This window comes from Rhinopithecus roxellana, chromosome 3 (assembly GCF_007565055.1).
Source record: "Rhinopithecus roxellana isolate Shanxi Qingling chromosome 3, ASM756505v1, whole genome shotgun sequence".
Taxonomy (NCBI): domain Eukaryota; kingdom Metazoa; phylum Chordata; class Mammalia; order Primates; family Cercopithecidae; genus Rhinopithecus; species Rhinopithecus roxellana.
In genome coordinates, this window is record NC_044551.1 from 50,407,635 (window position 1) to 50,420,838 (window position 13,204).

General features: G+C 54.6%; 1 protein-coding gene across 2 annotated transcripts; it reads right to left on the minus strand.

The window, feature by feature from the left end:
• Positions 1–222: 222 nt before the first annotated feature.
• TRIM7 (tripartite motif containing 7) lies at positions 223–12,011 on the minus strand. Of its 2 annotated transcripts, none has more exons than XM_010384636.2 (7): positions 10,956–12,011; positions 9,910–10,005; positions 6,133–6,363; positions 5,392–5,414; positions 4,989–5,104; positions 4,487–4,522; positions 223–1,959 (listed from the first exon to the last, which is right to left on the minus strand). In XM_010384636.2, the coding sequence occupies exons 1-7, from the start codon at positions 11,475–11,477 to the stop codon at positions 1,448–1,450; spliced, it is 1,536 nt and encodes a 511-aa protein (XP_010382938.2). In that variant the 5' UTR covers positions 11,478–12,011; the 3' UTR covers positions 223–1,447. The 2 variants fall into 2 exon arrangements, with proteins under 2 accessions (XP_010382938.2, XP_010382939.2); XM_010384637.2 differs by lacking the exon at positions 10,956–12,011 and adding an exon at positions 10,111–10,292.
• Between the last annotated feature and the right edge of the window lie 1,193 nt (positions 12,012–13,204).

The window sequence follows — 13,204 nt, forward strand, 5'->3', positions numbered from 1 at the left end:
CACCTGAACCTTATGCACATGCTCATAAATGCCCTCTCCAAAATACACACACACACACACACACACACACACACACACACCCCACCCAGGAAAGGTGAGATACAAATGCACTCTTCTTCCATATATAAACATGCGTGCTTATTCACTCTGGCAGAAACCCTGGCTCACACTTACGCTCTTGTGCTCGGATCCAGGGAGTAGAAAATGAGCCAAGCCAACTCTAAAGACAGCTCACAGTCTTCATTTTCATCCCCTCACTCCCTTCCCAGGGCAGTGCTGAGCAGGGAGCAGCCCACTGCCACCCTTCCAGAAGCCCAGCTATCCAGAAGCTTGAGAACAAGTAGACAAGGGGCTGAGGCTGGCCAGGGGAATGCCCTTCAGGGCATGGGCTGAGAAGGCCTTGGCACCAGGGTGCTCTGCTCTTGGCATTTTCCTGAGTCTGTCAGGATCATGTTTGTGCTCTGTGCGTTGCTTAGAGCTGGCTGCATCTTTAAAATTGTAAGTGCCAACTTGTGTTTTATGTTTCAAAGTTCCAGAAGCAAAAACAAAACAAAAAAAGTTTGGGTACAGCGGCTAACACCTATAATCCCAGCCCTTAGGGAGATGGAGACTAGAGGATCACTTGAGGCCAGGAGTTCAAGACCAGCCTGGGCAACATAGCAAGACCCAGTCTCTTAAAAAAAAAATTAGAAAGAATAAAGTTCCAGAAGCTTTGCTGTCCTTATCCAAGCAGAGTTTGTACTTTGGCACTGGAAAGTAGGGGAGTCAGGTGTTTGTGGGAGCACATGTGGGTTGTTGCTTTGGTCAGAAAGCACCCATCACTCTGTATCCTCCGGCTAAGGAGTGCTGGAGAGCTGTGATGCCCATTGTCCCGGGCTTCTCCCTCAAAGACAGGCCAAGGGTCTCCTTCCAGTTTTGGCCGGGACTGTCCTCTGAGCTGGGAGCACAGGGCTTTGTAGCTGACCTGTCAGGCCAGCTGGATCCAGAGGTCCCACAACCTCTCAAGGCAGAACTGGAAGCTGTCCAGAAGGCAGCAGCCATGATAACAAACCTGGTTGGCCTGGGCCCAGACCTGTCCCCTGGCAACAGAGAACAGCAGGACTGGCTTTGACATTTTTTAGGGAGCCAGAGCCCATCCCAGTCAGGGCAGAAGCCCCCGGAGAGCTGGGCTCCTGACCTCACCAGCTTCCACCTCCTGAAGGCTCTGGCCAAATCCACGTGTGACCTCAGGAGGGGAACAGCCCCAGGAGGCCAAGGCCCCTGTCCCTGCCCAGTTGGCCACAGTCTCAGTCTCCTGCCTCGCGGTTGTGTCTATAGCAGCCTCTCTTGGGCAGCTGGGGTCAGTCAGGAGCACAGAGGGCAGACCCAAGACGAACTAGGCAGCTCTGGGGAGGTGACATCGCTTCCCGCCAGCAGCCCAGAGACAGGAGCTCCCCAGCAGTGTCCCTCAAGGCCAGATTCGCAAGTAGGTGCCCGTGGAGCAAACAGAGAAAAGCGGGAACACGCGCTCCTGGAAGTTGACGCGGAAGGTGTAGAGGTGGCGCATGTCCTCCACAGCGTAGAAGGACACGGCTCCCACCTCGAGGTCCAGGGCCACCCGGACGCGTGACAGGTGCCCGCAGCTGAGGGGCGAACGCTCGGGGCTGGTCACGGCCCAGTACTGGCCGCCGTTGAGCTGCAGGGCCCAGACGCCCTCCTCGGGGGTGAAGGGCGTCAGGCCCTTTCGGCGCACGCTCTCGCGGGCCACGCCAAAGGCCCAGCCGTCCTTAGAGCCCACCTCCACCTCCCAGTGATGCCGGCCCGAGGAGAAGCCGCAGGACGCCAGGACGCGGGTGTTGGTGTCGAAGCGGCGGGGGTAGTTGGGCAGGTCCTGGGCCTGCTCGCCGAGGCGCACGCTCTTAAGATCCAGAGAGAGGATGAGCCGCGGGTTGGCTGTGTCAGGATCCAAGGTGAGCTCCACTGCAGACAGAGACAGGGAGAAATGTCCCCACGCAGGCAGGCCCCTGGCGTACTCTTTGCAGGGCCGCGCCCGACCTTGCTTTGCAACCTGCCTGACTTTCCCTCTGGAATCCATCCAGCACCCAGCGCCAAGGCCCAACCAACCCCCATGCTCTGCATCCCAGATATTTTGCTTCCCACCTACCCGACCACTTAACAAGTACTTACTGAAATCAAACAAATGCAATAGGTGGGCCTGATCTGAACCCCAATTCAAACAGATGGGGATATTTGAATGCTAGACATTGGAAAGAATCATTAATCTGTCCAGGTGTGATGACTGCTTTGTGGTTATGTTTTACAAAGTCTGTTTCTTTAGAGATAATACACTGAGGTATTTATGTCAATAATATGTTGACTCTGATGCTTTAAAATAATACAGTAGGCTGGGCGCGGTGGCTCACGCCTGTAATCCCAGCACTTTGGGAGGCCAAGGCGGACAGATCACCAGGTCAGGAAATTGAGACCATCCTGGCTAACACGGTGAAACCCTGTGTCTACTAAAAATACGAAAAAAAAAAAAATTAGCCAGGGTAGTGGTGGGTGCCTGTAGTACCAGCTACTCGGGAGGCTGAGACAGGAGAACGGCGTGAACCCGGGAGGCAGGGCTTGCAGTGAGCCAGATCTCGCCACTGCACTCCAGCCTGGGCAACAGAGCAAGACTCCGTCTCAAAATGTAGATAAATAAATAAATAAATAAAATAATACGGTAGGGCCGGGTGCCTTGACTCACGCTTGTAATCCCAGCGTTTTGGGAGGCCGAGGCCAATGGATAACATGAGGTCAGGAGTTTGGGACCAGCTTGGCCAACATGGCAGAAAACTTGTTTTGCATTTTCTCTAGTAAAAATACAAAAATTTGCCCAGTGTGGTGTCCTGTGCCTGTAATTCCAGCTGTTTGGAAGGCTGAGGCATGAGAATTGCTTGAACCCAGGAGGCAGAGGTTGCAGTGAGCGGCGATCAGGCCACTGTACTCTAGGATCTCACTCCAGAGCAAGACCCTGTCTCAGAAAATGAAATAATCCCTTAAGAAGTGGATAGCAGTGTCTATGAAAACTATGGCCACGAATTGATCACTGCTGAAGGTGAGAGATGGGTTGGGTATGTAACCTTCTTTACACTCTTCTCTCTACTTTTGAGTATGTTAGAAGTTTTTCATAATAAAAAGTTAAGGCCAGGTATAGAGGCTCATGTTGTAATCCTGGCACTTTGGGAAGCAGAGGTGGGAAGATAGCTTGAGCCCAGGTGTTGGAGACCAGCCTGGGCAATATAGTGAGATACCCGTCTCCATAAATCATAGAACATTTAGCCAGGCATGGTGGTGTGCTCCTGTAGTCCCCACTACTCGAGGACGCTGAGGAGAGAGGATCGCTTGAGCTTGGCGGGTCGAGGCTGCAGTTCCACTGCACTCTACCCTGGGCAACAAAGCGATACCTTGTCTCCAAAAAAAAAAAAAACTTAAAATATGTACATTTACTGTGAGCACTACTACGTTCCAGGCCTTGGGGATACCACAGAGTATCAGAGTAGTCTTGCCTGCCTGCAGCTTCCTTCCCACAGGGAGAGGATTAAGGATAGATTATCAACATAGAAGATGAGAGGAACCAGAAGAGCAGGCTGTAACTTCAACCAGAGTAGCCAGGGAAGACCCTCACTGCAAAGGGGCATTGAGCAGACAGATATAAAGAAGGCAAAGAAGTGGGCCACGCGACTGGCTGGGGAAGCATGTTCCAGGTAGGGGGCTGGGGTGGGGGAGCCTGGCAGTGCAAAGGCCCCGGGATGGGTGTGTGCTTGGTACACTGAAGGAACAGCAAGGAGGATGTGTAGCTGCATGGAGTAGAAGGGGTGTGCAGTGAGGCCAGATCCCTTGGGCCCTTGAGACCACCATGAGGACTCTGACCTTTAACAGGTCAGAGGGGCTGTGGCAGGGCTCTGAGCAGAGGAAGGTCTGGTCTCATTCAGGTGGTTTAGGTGGCACCCAGGCACACTCTGATTTAGCTCAGACATCAGCATCAGGAATATGTGCCCTCCCCTCCCCTCCCCTGAGTGTTGGATCCCACACACTCTAGAGCTCTGCAAGAGTAAGAACAATATTCCTTCCAGTCTTTAGCTTCCCCTTGCTTTCCTGGTCCCCTGTATGCACCCCATCCCCAGGAGAGGTTTCCGTCCGTCTTGGAGTGGGGACCGGGGAGAGGCTCACCCAGGTGGCCGAGAAGCCTTTCCCAGTCTGAGTATCTCGAAGTACAGGGCATTCCTGCTCCTAACTGACCTGTAGCATTTGGGCCAACAGGCCCCACTGCCATCTGAGGGTGTCAGAGCTCCCAGGATGGGGAGGGGGTGGCATGAGGGACGGGACAGAGGAACAGGGTTGCCGAGGTGGGTGGGTGAAAGGAACCGACCATATGCAAAACCCTGAGATGGTCACCAGCAGGGAGTAGGTTCTCCATGTGGCAGACAGTCCATACTCGCCATCACAGCACCGTCCCTACCTTTCTCCTCTTTCTCCAGCTCGCCCCGCAGGTCCTCTGAGGAGGAGAAATAAAGCAAGGCGTGTGTGCGCGATACGGGAGATGATATGGCAAGTTCACCAGCTCTTTATAGCCCAGCTGACTCATTCATTCCCCAGAGACTCCTAAGGCCAAGAGTGAACGTGCAGGCACAGGGCCAAGCATGGGGAGCCGGGGGCAGGGGGCCCATACCCAAGCATTCTAGTTCTACCTGGCTCTGAGTTCAGCTCCCCTGCACATCCCTCTTCCTACCCCCAGTCCCCCAGCAGGACCCCTCTACCCCATCTGTCCCCATGAGAAGCTGCCTGCCCTGCGGGGACCTGACTAGATTTGCCACCACAGCCCCTACACCAATCTGGCCATGGCACAGCCAGCTCCTATGTTCACACACAGCTTCTGGAAAGCACCCCCAGGGACCCCTGAGCTACCAGGAACCCTCCACCACCACCGCACTACGTGGCCCAGCTCAGCGCCCAGGGCCTACCTTTGAACTTCTTCAGTATCCCTTTTAAGACAAAGGTCTTGAGAGAAACATTCCAGACTTTATTCTTCATCTCAGAAGAGACTGTGGTTGGCTTGGGGCCAGGCACATTGCTACACCTGCAGGACAAGGGCTCTAGAAGGGCCTGTCTGCACAGTTTTACTCCCACAGGCTGTGACAATTAGGATGGCGAGGTCGTCTTGGCAGAAAGAGGTAGAAAAGGGAGAGCCAGACCTCATGCAGGAAAACCCATGGCCAGGCAGGTGGGCATTCGTCTCAGAAGGTCCCCGGCAAGCAAGTCGGGGGATCAGGAGGTGAGAGGCCAGGGGACAGGAAATAAAGAGAAGGCTCAGTGAAGAGAGAAGAGGCAACTTAGAGAGGCCCCGGGAGCTGTGAGGTCACTCACCTGCTCAGCGTGCTTTTGAATTCCTGAAAGGAAAGATAGAGGAAACCAAATCAGGTTTCCTCCATTCACCTCTGAGAAACAAAGCTTGCCCCTTGCTGTGCCTCCAAGGTGTAAGCAGCAAGCAGGTGTGCCATGCCTCACTGCCTGCATGGACTTAGGTGACAGCAGCTTGCAGTGGCTACTGGCTGCAGGGTGTCTCAGCCACGCAGTGGACCTCACCCTTTGCCACAGCTCTTCGCATGCTTTCTATCTTTGCTCCTTGCTTTATTACAGAATTGTCACTGGAGCTCTCCCATGGAACCCAGTGCTGCCTGTGTCCTGGAAACCACCTGAGGGAGGTCACAGCCCTCCACTTCCTGCTCACTCAGCCCAGTAATGACTGTTCTTAACCCGTCTGTGGATTGTGAAGTTTATCTAGTGGTTTATAACTTTTTTTTAGTGAAATAGAATAGAAAACATCAAAGTGCATACGTGTAGCAAAGGTGAGTATTATCTTCTGAGACTTTTGTCTCGAGCACGTGATTCTGAAATACGATATCTATTATTGTCCTCATAGTCAAGAAAGTTTTATCACATCCCTCTAGACCTCCAACCCCAGGAAAATCAGGGCACTTCCCTCCAGTCGCCTTCAGCTCCAGATCGTGTGATTCTCCTGAACCCCCAGGACTGATACTGTCCTCTAGCTGTCGGTCCTGATGCTTTCGGATAAATGACTTGAGCCCCTGGCTAAGCCAGACTTACCTGGAGAAAGTCAAGGTCAGGCTTTTGAGCTGTCTCCTGGATCTGGCTGCTGAGCTTGGACAGCTGGGTGATCTCAGCACCGAGCTGGGCCAGGTTCTCTTTCTGCTTCTGTGCCACCTCCTGGGACAGTTCCTCCAGGCGGCTTCGCAGCCGGCCCTCCTGCTCCACTAGGAAGGCCCTCAGTGCCTGGAACTCTGCCCCCACCTTCTCCTGCTCCGCTGCCATCTGCTTCTGTCCCAGGAGGGGAAGTTGGAGAGGTAGGGGACTTGAGCATGGAGACATAACATTTGGCCAGTGGCCTGAGTCATCCCACAGGGCAAGGCTTCATCCCTGTCACTGCTGGGGGATCAGAGACACACCCACCTATGCAGGCAGTGCATGCTCTTATTTTCAATGTCCCAGCTCTGAGCAAGCTGTACTCTCAACACACGCTCTTTTCTCCCTTGCGACAGATGTGCCCACACGTGTCTGTGGACCTGCGCTCCACCACCTAAACCAAGGCAGCATCATACTCCCCCCAGAACTACACCAAGTGGCAGTTTCCCCACTTGAAAAGCAGAAGGGATAAATTAGTACCTCCTGGGGCAACAATAGGATTAAACTGAGATTGCCTTTTCCTCCTTAAGCACGTTAATTTCATCACCCTCAAACTTCTTCTCTTCAGTTTGTTTTTAAAGGCCATGTTCCCTGTTTAGCAGTTATAATGGTAACACATGCTCAAAATACAAAACTTGGGAGATGTAGGAAAGTAGAAAGAAGGAAGAAAAGTCTGATGCCAGTGACCAGAGGTAGCAGCACACCCCCAAGGAACTAAGTGAGAATATGCTGTGTGCAAGCTTGAATTCTGTTCTTTCCGTTAACAGCATACACGGGATTTTTTACTCGAGTTTTCAGATGCAGACTCATGCCCTGATCTCTTGATTTTTTATAGGAACACACGTGTGGTACTCAGTATGTCCCACCAAGAAGTTCCTCTTCCTTAAAACTCCTGGATGGAGGAAGGGAGTCCTGGGAAGCTGGGAGACCTGGGTTCAGGTGTCGCACAATGCCCCCACCTTTCCTTCAGCTTCCAGGCAGACTGCAGTAGCCCGGAGAGCCTTATAGGTATTAACTCCCTCAACCCTAACGGCAGCCCAGTGAGGTGGGTGCACTTCCCCCCAAGTCTTACCGGTGAGGAGACAAAGACAGACACATCACCAGGAAGTGGTAAGCCAGGCTTCTAGGCCAGGGAGGCAGAACCCAGAATCTGAGCTTCTGGCAGCTACATCATATTGCCTCACAAGGAAATAACATAAGTGAAACAGTATTTGCCAAAATACCCTACACCAGGGTTTCCCAACCTTGACGCAGGTGACATTCTGGGCCAGATACTCCTTGGTTGTGGGGGGCTGTCCTGCGCCTCGTAGGATGTTTAGCAGCCCCTCCGGCCTCTACCACTAAATGCCAATAGCATCCTTATCCCATTGTTGACAACCAGAAATATAGTATCTCCAGACTCTGCCAGATGTCCCCTGGGGCAGGAGTATTTTCAAATAAGAGTATTCCTGCTCCCTTTTATGTTGCAGCAACAGTTGGACTCTACCTCTGATGTTTCATTAAGCAGGGTATTTAAATGATATGAGCATCGTAAATCATAGAAGTAGTTTATCACTGTAAAGAAGAGGTGGAGCTTGGCCGGGCGCGGTGGCTCAAGCCTGTAATCCCAGCACTTTGGGAGGCCGAGACGGGTGGATCACGAGGTCAGGAGATCGAGACCATCCTGGCTAACACGGTGAAACCCCGTCTCTACTAAAAAATACAAAAAACTAGCCGGGCGAGGTGGCGGGCGCCTGTAGTCCCAGCAACTCGGGAGGCTGAGGCAGGAGAATGGCGTAAACCCAGGAGGCGGAGCTTGCAGTCAGCTGAGATCTGGCCACTGCACTCCAGCCTGGGCGATAGAGCGAGACTCCGTCTCAAAAAAAAAAAAAAAAAAAAAAAAAAAAAGAAGAGGTGGAGCTCACACCTGTAATCTCAGCACTTTGGGAGGCTGAGGGGGGCGAAGTTAGGGGAGGAGGTTGCTTGAGCCCACGAGTTCCAGACCAGCCTGGGCAACATAGGAGACTACCCCCAACCCCAGCTCTACAAAAAATAAATTAAAAATTAGCCAGGTGGAGTGGTGCACACCTGTAGTCCCAGCTACTCAGGAGGCTGAAGTGGGGGGGTCGCTTGAACTACTCCAGCCTTAGTGACAAAGCGAGACTCTGTATTAAAGCAAAACAAAACAAAACAACAACAAAAATGAATGTGGGGGTGATGGATGGATGTTGGGAGTGGACAGAGATGGAAGGTGTTAAGCAAGGCCTGGGGACTCCAGTCAGAGACCATGAAGCTGCCACCGGTGCCTGGGAAGGCCTTCTGGTTCCTAGATGTCAACCAGTGGCGGCAGAGCTGCACTGGAAGTTGTTTCTCCAGCGGAGGAGGGATGAAGGTCTGGAGGGTGAGCTCTTCACCATGGAGGGAAGTGAGTGATTGGGTGGGAAGGTCTGGGATGCACATGTGGGAAGGTCTGGGATACACGCTGGATGCAGGCACCACAGATGTAGTTGAGGGTCTGGAAAGGACCCTAGGGTGTCTGAACTCCAGGCTCCTCCTCCACCCCTCCTGACATTGAGGATGGGAGGGTCCTCTAGTTCACCTTCCTCCAGTTCTCTGCCTTGACAGGCCCTAGTAGATCCTTTCATTCTGTTTGTTGTTGTTGTTGTTGTTGTTTGATGGATTTTCACTCTTGTTGCCTAGGCTGGAGTGCAGTGGCGTGATCTTGGCTCACTGCAACCTCTACCTCCTGGGATCAAGCTATTCTCCTGCCTCAGCCTCCCGAGTAGCTGGGATTACAGGCAATGCACCACCACACCCGGCTAATTTTGTATTTTTAGTGGAGATAGGGGTTTCTCCATGTTGGTCAGGCTGGTCTCGAACTCCCAACCTCAGGTGATCCGCCCTCCTGGGCCTCCCAAAGTGCTGGGATTACAGGCGGTGAGCCGGGGCACTCAGCCAATCCTTTCGTTGTTTCAACATTTATTTACTGAGCTAGGAACTGAATTTGCAAGGTAGAAAATGACCGATGGTGATTCATGTTTGCTTATCTTAACCAAAATTAGTCCCCATTTCACTTTCCTGTTCTACTCTAAGGAAGATAAAATATTCCAACTTGGGGTAGAGGCAGGTGCCAGTATGCAAGACCCTGGGCTGTGCACCAGGGGCTACTGTAAACTCAAGACCCCAAACTTCCTCAGTCTGCCAGAGCCAGGAAGCAGCTCTGACACCCTCTAGCCCCTTCTCCCTTAGCCTCAATTTCAAATAAAAAAACTCTGAAAATGAAAATTTTTTCACTACTCTTTTGTTGATAAAACATCCCATGAGGCTCTTTATCGTATTAATAGTCCCATTTATTGAATATTCATGTTTCTCTGCAGAAATATTAATGTGTTCAATTACAAGATGCTTCCACAGGCCCTAACTGGTATGTAATATCAGAGTGACTGTATGTCCTGATTCGCTGGGACAGTTCCAGTTTAAGCCAGTTGTTTTGCAATAATTATTTTAGCACACCTTTTCACTTTAAAAAGATCTGGTTTGTATAGTAATTATATGGTCACCCTATATAACATGCACTCTTTTATCTTTCTGAAATCTATTCTGCGGTTCCATAGCACACACTCCAACACCACACACACTGAGCCATGGCGCTGAGTAGGCCTCTATAATCTCCCACGGGGTGCCGGGGGGTGCCTGGCTCACCAGGAGCTCCTTGCTCTCCTTCTCTTCCGTGGACCGGAACACCTCATAGTCCTCCAGTTCCTTCTTCAAGACCCTCAGCCTGGACTCCAAGAGCTCCTGTAGGTGAAGGGAAACAACGTGAGGTTGGCGGGGAGGGGATTCTGGAAACCCCCACCTCTGCCTTCCTGGAGCCAGCCAGGAGAAAGGGAAGGCCCCGCTCACTGAGGGGGAGGCCGGGTAGAAGTCTCTCTAGAGGTTGCAGGTTACACTGCGAGGGGACTCTGAAGGTCTCGGGATCTTGCTTCCCCGAAAGCATCTGCTGGACCAGCCAGACTGAAACATAAGCCTCCAGCAGCCCTACCCCTAGTCGTCTCCTCTGCTCTCCGCCCCGCCATCAGGAAGCCCTGTGGGTGGGAGAGTTGGAGCAGGATGGGCAAGCAAGGAGAGACTGGGGACTGCCGCCCGAGCCTCCCCGCCGCGCCCTCACCCCTGCACACACCCTCGTTGAGGCTCAGCGAGAAAATAGCAAAGAAAGGGCGCTCAGAATCCACAGCCTTGGCATAGTCAGACGGCTCTCGGTGAGCTGCTTAACCCAGGAGCCCCCTCCCTGGACCTCTTGGCGAGGTCCTCCCACTCAATTCCGCGAGGTGGGGACTTTGAGCAGAGCCGGCTTCAGGGAAAGAGATAAGAGTGGGGGCAGCGGCTGCGTGGCTGTGCAGGAGACGTCCCGCGGGCGCAGAGCTGCGGAGACGCCGACCAGGCTAGAGGCTCTGAACAGACAGGAAAAACATCGCCAAGTCCATGGGGTACGTCGCGCAGGCAGCCCAGTATCTGGCCCAGAGGGAAACGCAGTGGGAATGGGGTGGGGGTATTGGTGATGTTCGGGGTGACAGAGAACCGCGCTCAGCCGGGGAACCCGTGCTGGCCTTCCTGGACTAGGAGAAAGAAGGGAGGGGCTCACCCGGGCCTCCTGATGGACAGTATGTTCTCTGCACCGCGTGCGCGGGAGCGCGGGACCAGGGCAGGGGGTCCCGGGGACCCACAGGGTCGGTGCGGGCTGCGCTCACCTTGGCCTCCTGCACCGCCTCGTCCAGCGGCAGCACGGCGTGCTCGCGGTGCTCGCGGGCGCGGTCGCACACCACGCAGATGGCGCGTCCGTCGTCCTGGCAGTAGAGCTTGAATGGTTCGCCATGCTGACCGCACCGGGCAGCCGCTGCTCCGGCCGAGGCCGTCTGGGACCCGTGCTCTCCCGGGGAGGCCGCGGGCAGGCTGAAGCGCCGTAGGAGCGTGGCCACGGCGGCCAGCTGCCGGTTGGGCCTCAGCTGACTGGGGCGCGCGGGCTCGCGGCACTGCGGGCAGGGCAGTGGGAAGGGCGGCGCGCGGGTCATCGCCCCAACAACCCCCGCGCCCGGGCGCTCCCAGCAGCGCCCTATGCAGGCGCGGCAGAAGCTGTGGCCGCACTCGACGGACACCGGCTCACGAAAGAGCTCTAGGCAGATAGAGCACGTCGCCTCGCCCTGCAGCTCTGCCGCCAGCGCTAGAGCCTCGGCCCCGGTGCCGGGGCCGGTCCGCGGCCCCACAGCCGCCATGAGCGCTCTCCGCGCTCTCGGATCTGGTCGCCCCTGGGCGGCCACTCCACCTCACAGGACGCGGGTCGGAGCCCGACGTCCGAGCTGGCCGCCGAGTGCCCACTGGGAGAGGAAGGGCGGGGCTGCCACTGGGCAGGCAAAGACTTGAGCCCAGGGCGCGCCCGGCTGGGAGCCGGGAGGGGAGGCGCACGTTGGCTACGGGCCCGGAGGCACTGGGCCATTCAAGTGCGGGACAGCGCCCTGCGCCCCGGACCTGCGCTCCACCAGCCCCCGCCTTGGCCAGCGGCCTCTCCCGGTCGCCCCAGTCCCTCAGCCTCTCTAGGCCGCCCCAGCCTGACCCAGTCAGCCGCGGGAAACGGGCCACGACAGGTGGGCGCACAAACCCTGCCGGGCGCCACTCCCGGTTTCCGACCGAGGCTGACCCAGCATCGCCGGAGCAAGGGCCTGGCACTCGGGCCACGGTGTCAGGTTCCCCTAGCGCAGGTTCGCCCCGGCCCTGAACTGAGCTAAATTTAGAGACTGGAACCTGGCCCTGTCCCGTCACCCTCAAGCGTGGCCTTGTATCCACTCCATTACCTTTTCTGCGACTGTCCTCTCCCTTCTTTACTCTTTACTTAATATTTGAACAAATACATTTATAATTTCCCATTTTATTCAGTATTATTTCACCCCCCCCCCCCCACAAACCTCAGCGCTCTCTTGTCCCCCAGCTGTCTCCACAGCCCCGCTGCAGAACTGCCTGTGTTACCCGCTTCCACACCCTCTCTCTGTGTTCACTCTGGAGGCCACTTCGATCAGGCTTTCGCCCGCACCCTCCTCAGAAACTGGCTTGGTAATGTTACTGGGAACTTCAGCAATTCTAACCCAAAGGCGAAGACCTCGCCTCACCTCCCTCCTCCCGGACTTCCCTTCTCAGGGCTGTGTCCCCGACCCTTCCTGCTGTTCCTGAACTCCGTGGCCTCTGCGCTGGCTGTTCCCCTTGCGTGGACCTCTTTTCTCCCACCACGTGCATGCTCCTTCCCACCTCATTCAGGTCTTGTTTCAAACGTCTCTGCCCACGAAGCCCGCCCCGAACGCGCACACTGTGTAAAGTCGTCTCTTAGCGCGCTCCCCTTTCTGGGCTGGTTCTGTGCCCGTACTCTGTCTCCTCTGGAATGGCAGCTTTAAGATGGACTGTACCAGGTTTGTTCACGGCTGAATCTTGTTTTTAGAGCAGTTCTTGGCAAGCTCAGTAAAGTTTTCTTGGATTAAACGTGGTTCAGAATTCAAAAGATGAGTCGCAGTTCACGGTGAAAAGTAGGCCCATCGCCTGTGTCCCAGTTCTTTCTTCATCCCGAGCAATCAACTTTACAATTCTGGATTACATTAATCAAATATTCCGTATTTTATCGCCTCGACCCCCCCCCCCCTTTTAAAAAACAAAACGTAGCATCCTGCACAATTTTCCCTTCTTTTCTTTTTCAAGTCACAGCTCATTTTTGGCATCGTGCCTGATGATTTTCTCTCCTTTTTCCACCGCTGCTCCCAGGTGCTTAGCCGGGCCTAATCCTCTCTCTTGGAATCTCTTGGTCAAGACCCGCTGGTCTGGAGTCAGCGGAGGACCCTGGAACAACTCTCGGCCCTGAGATCCCGGGTTTTTGCAGCAGCTGAGACCCAGCGCACACCGGTTGTCGTCTGCTCCCGATGCCCTGAGCTAAGCGACGACTAGGGGCAATGGGGGAGACACT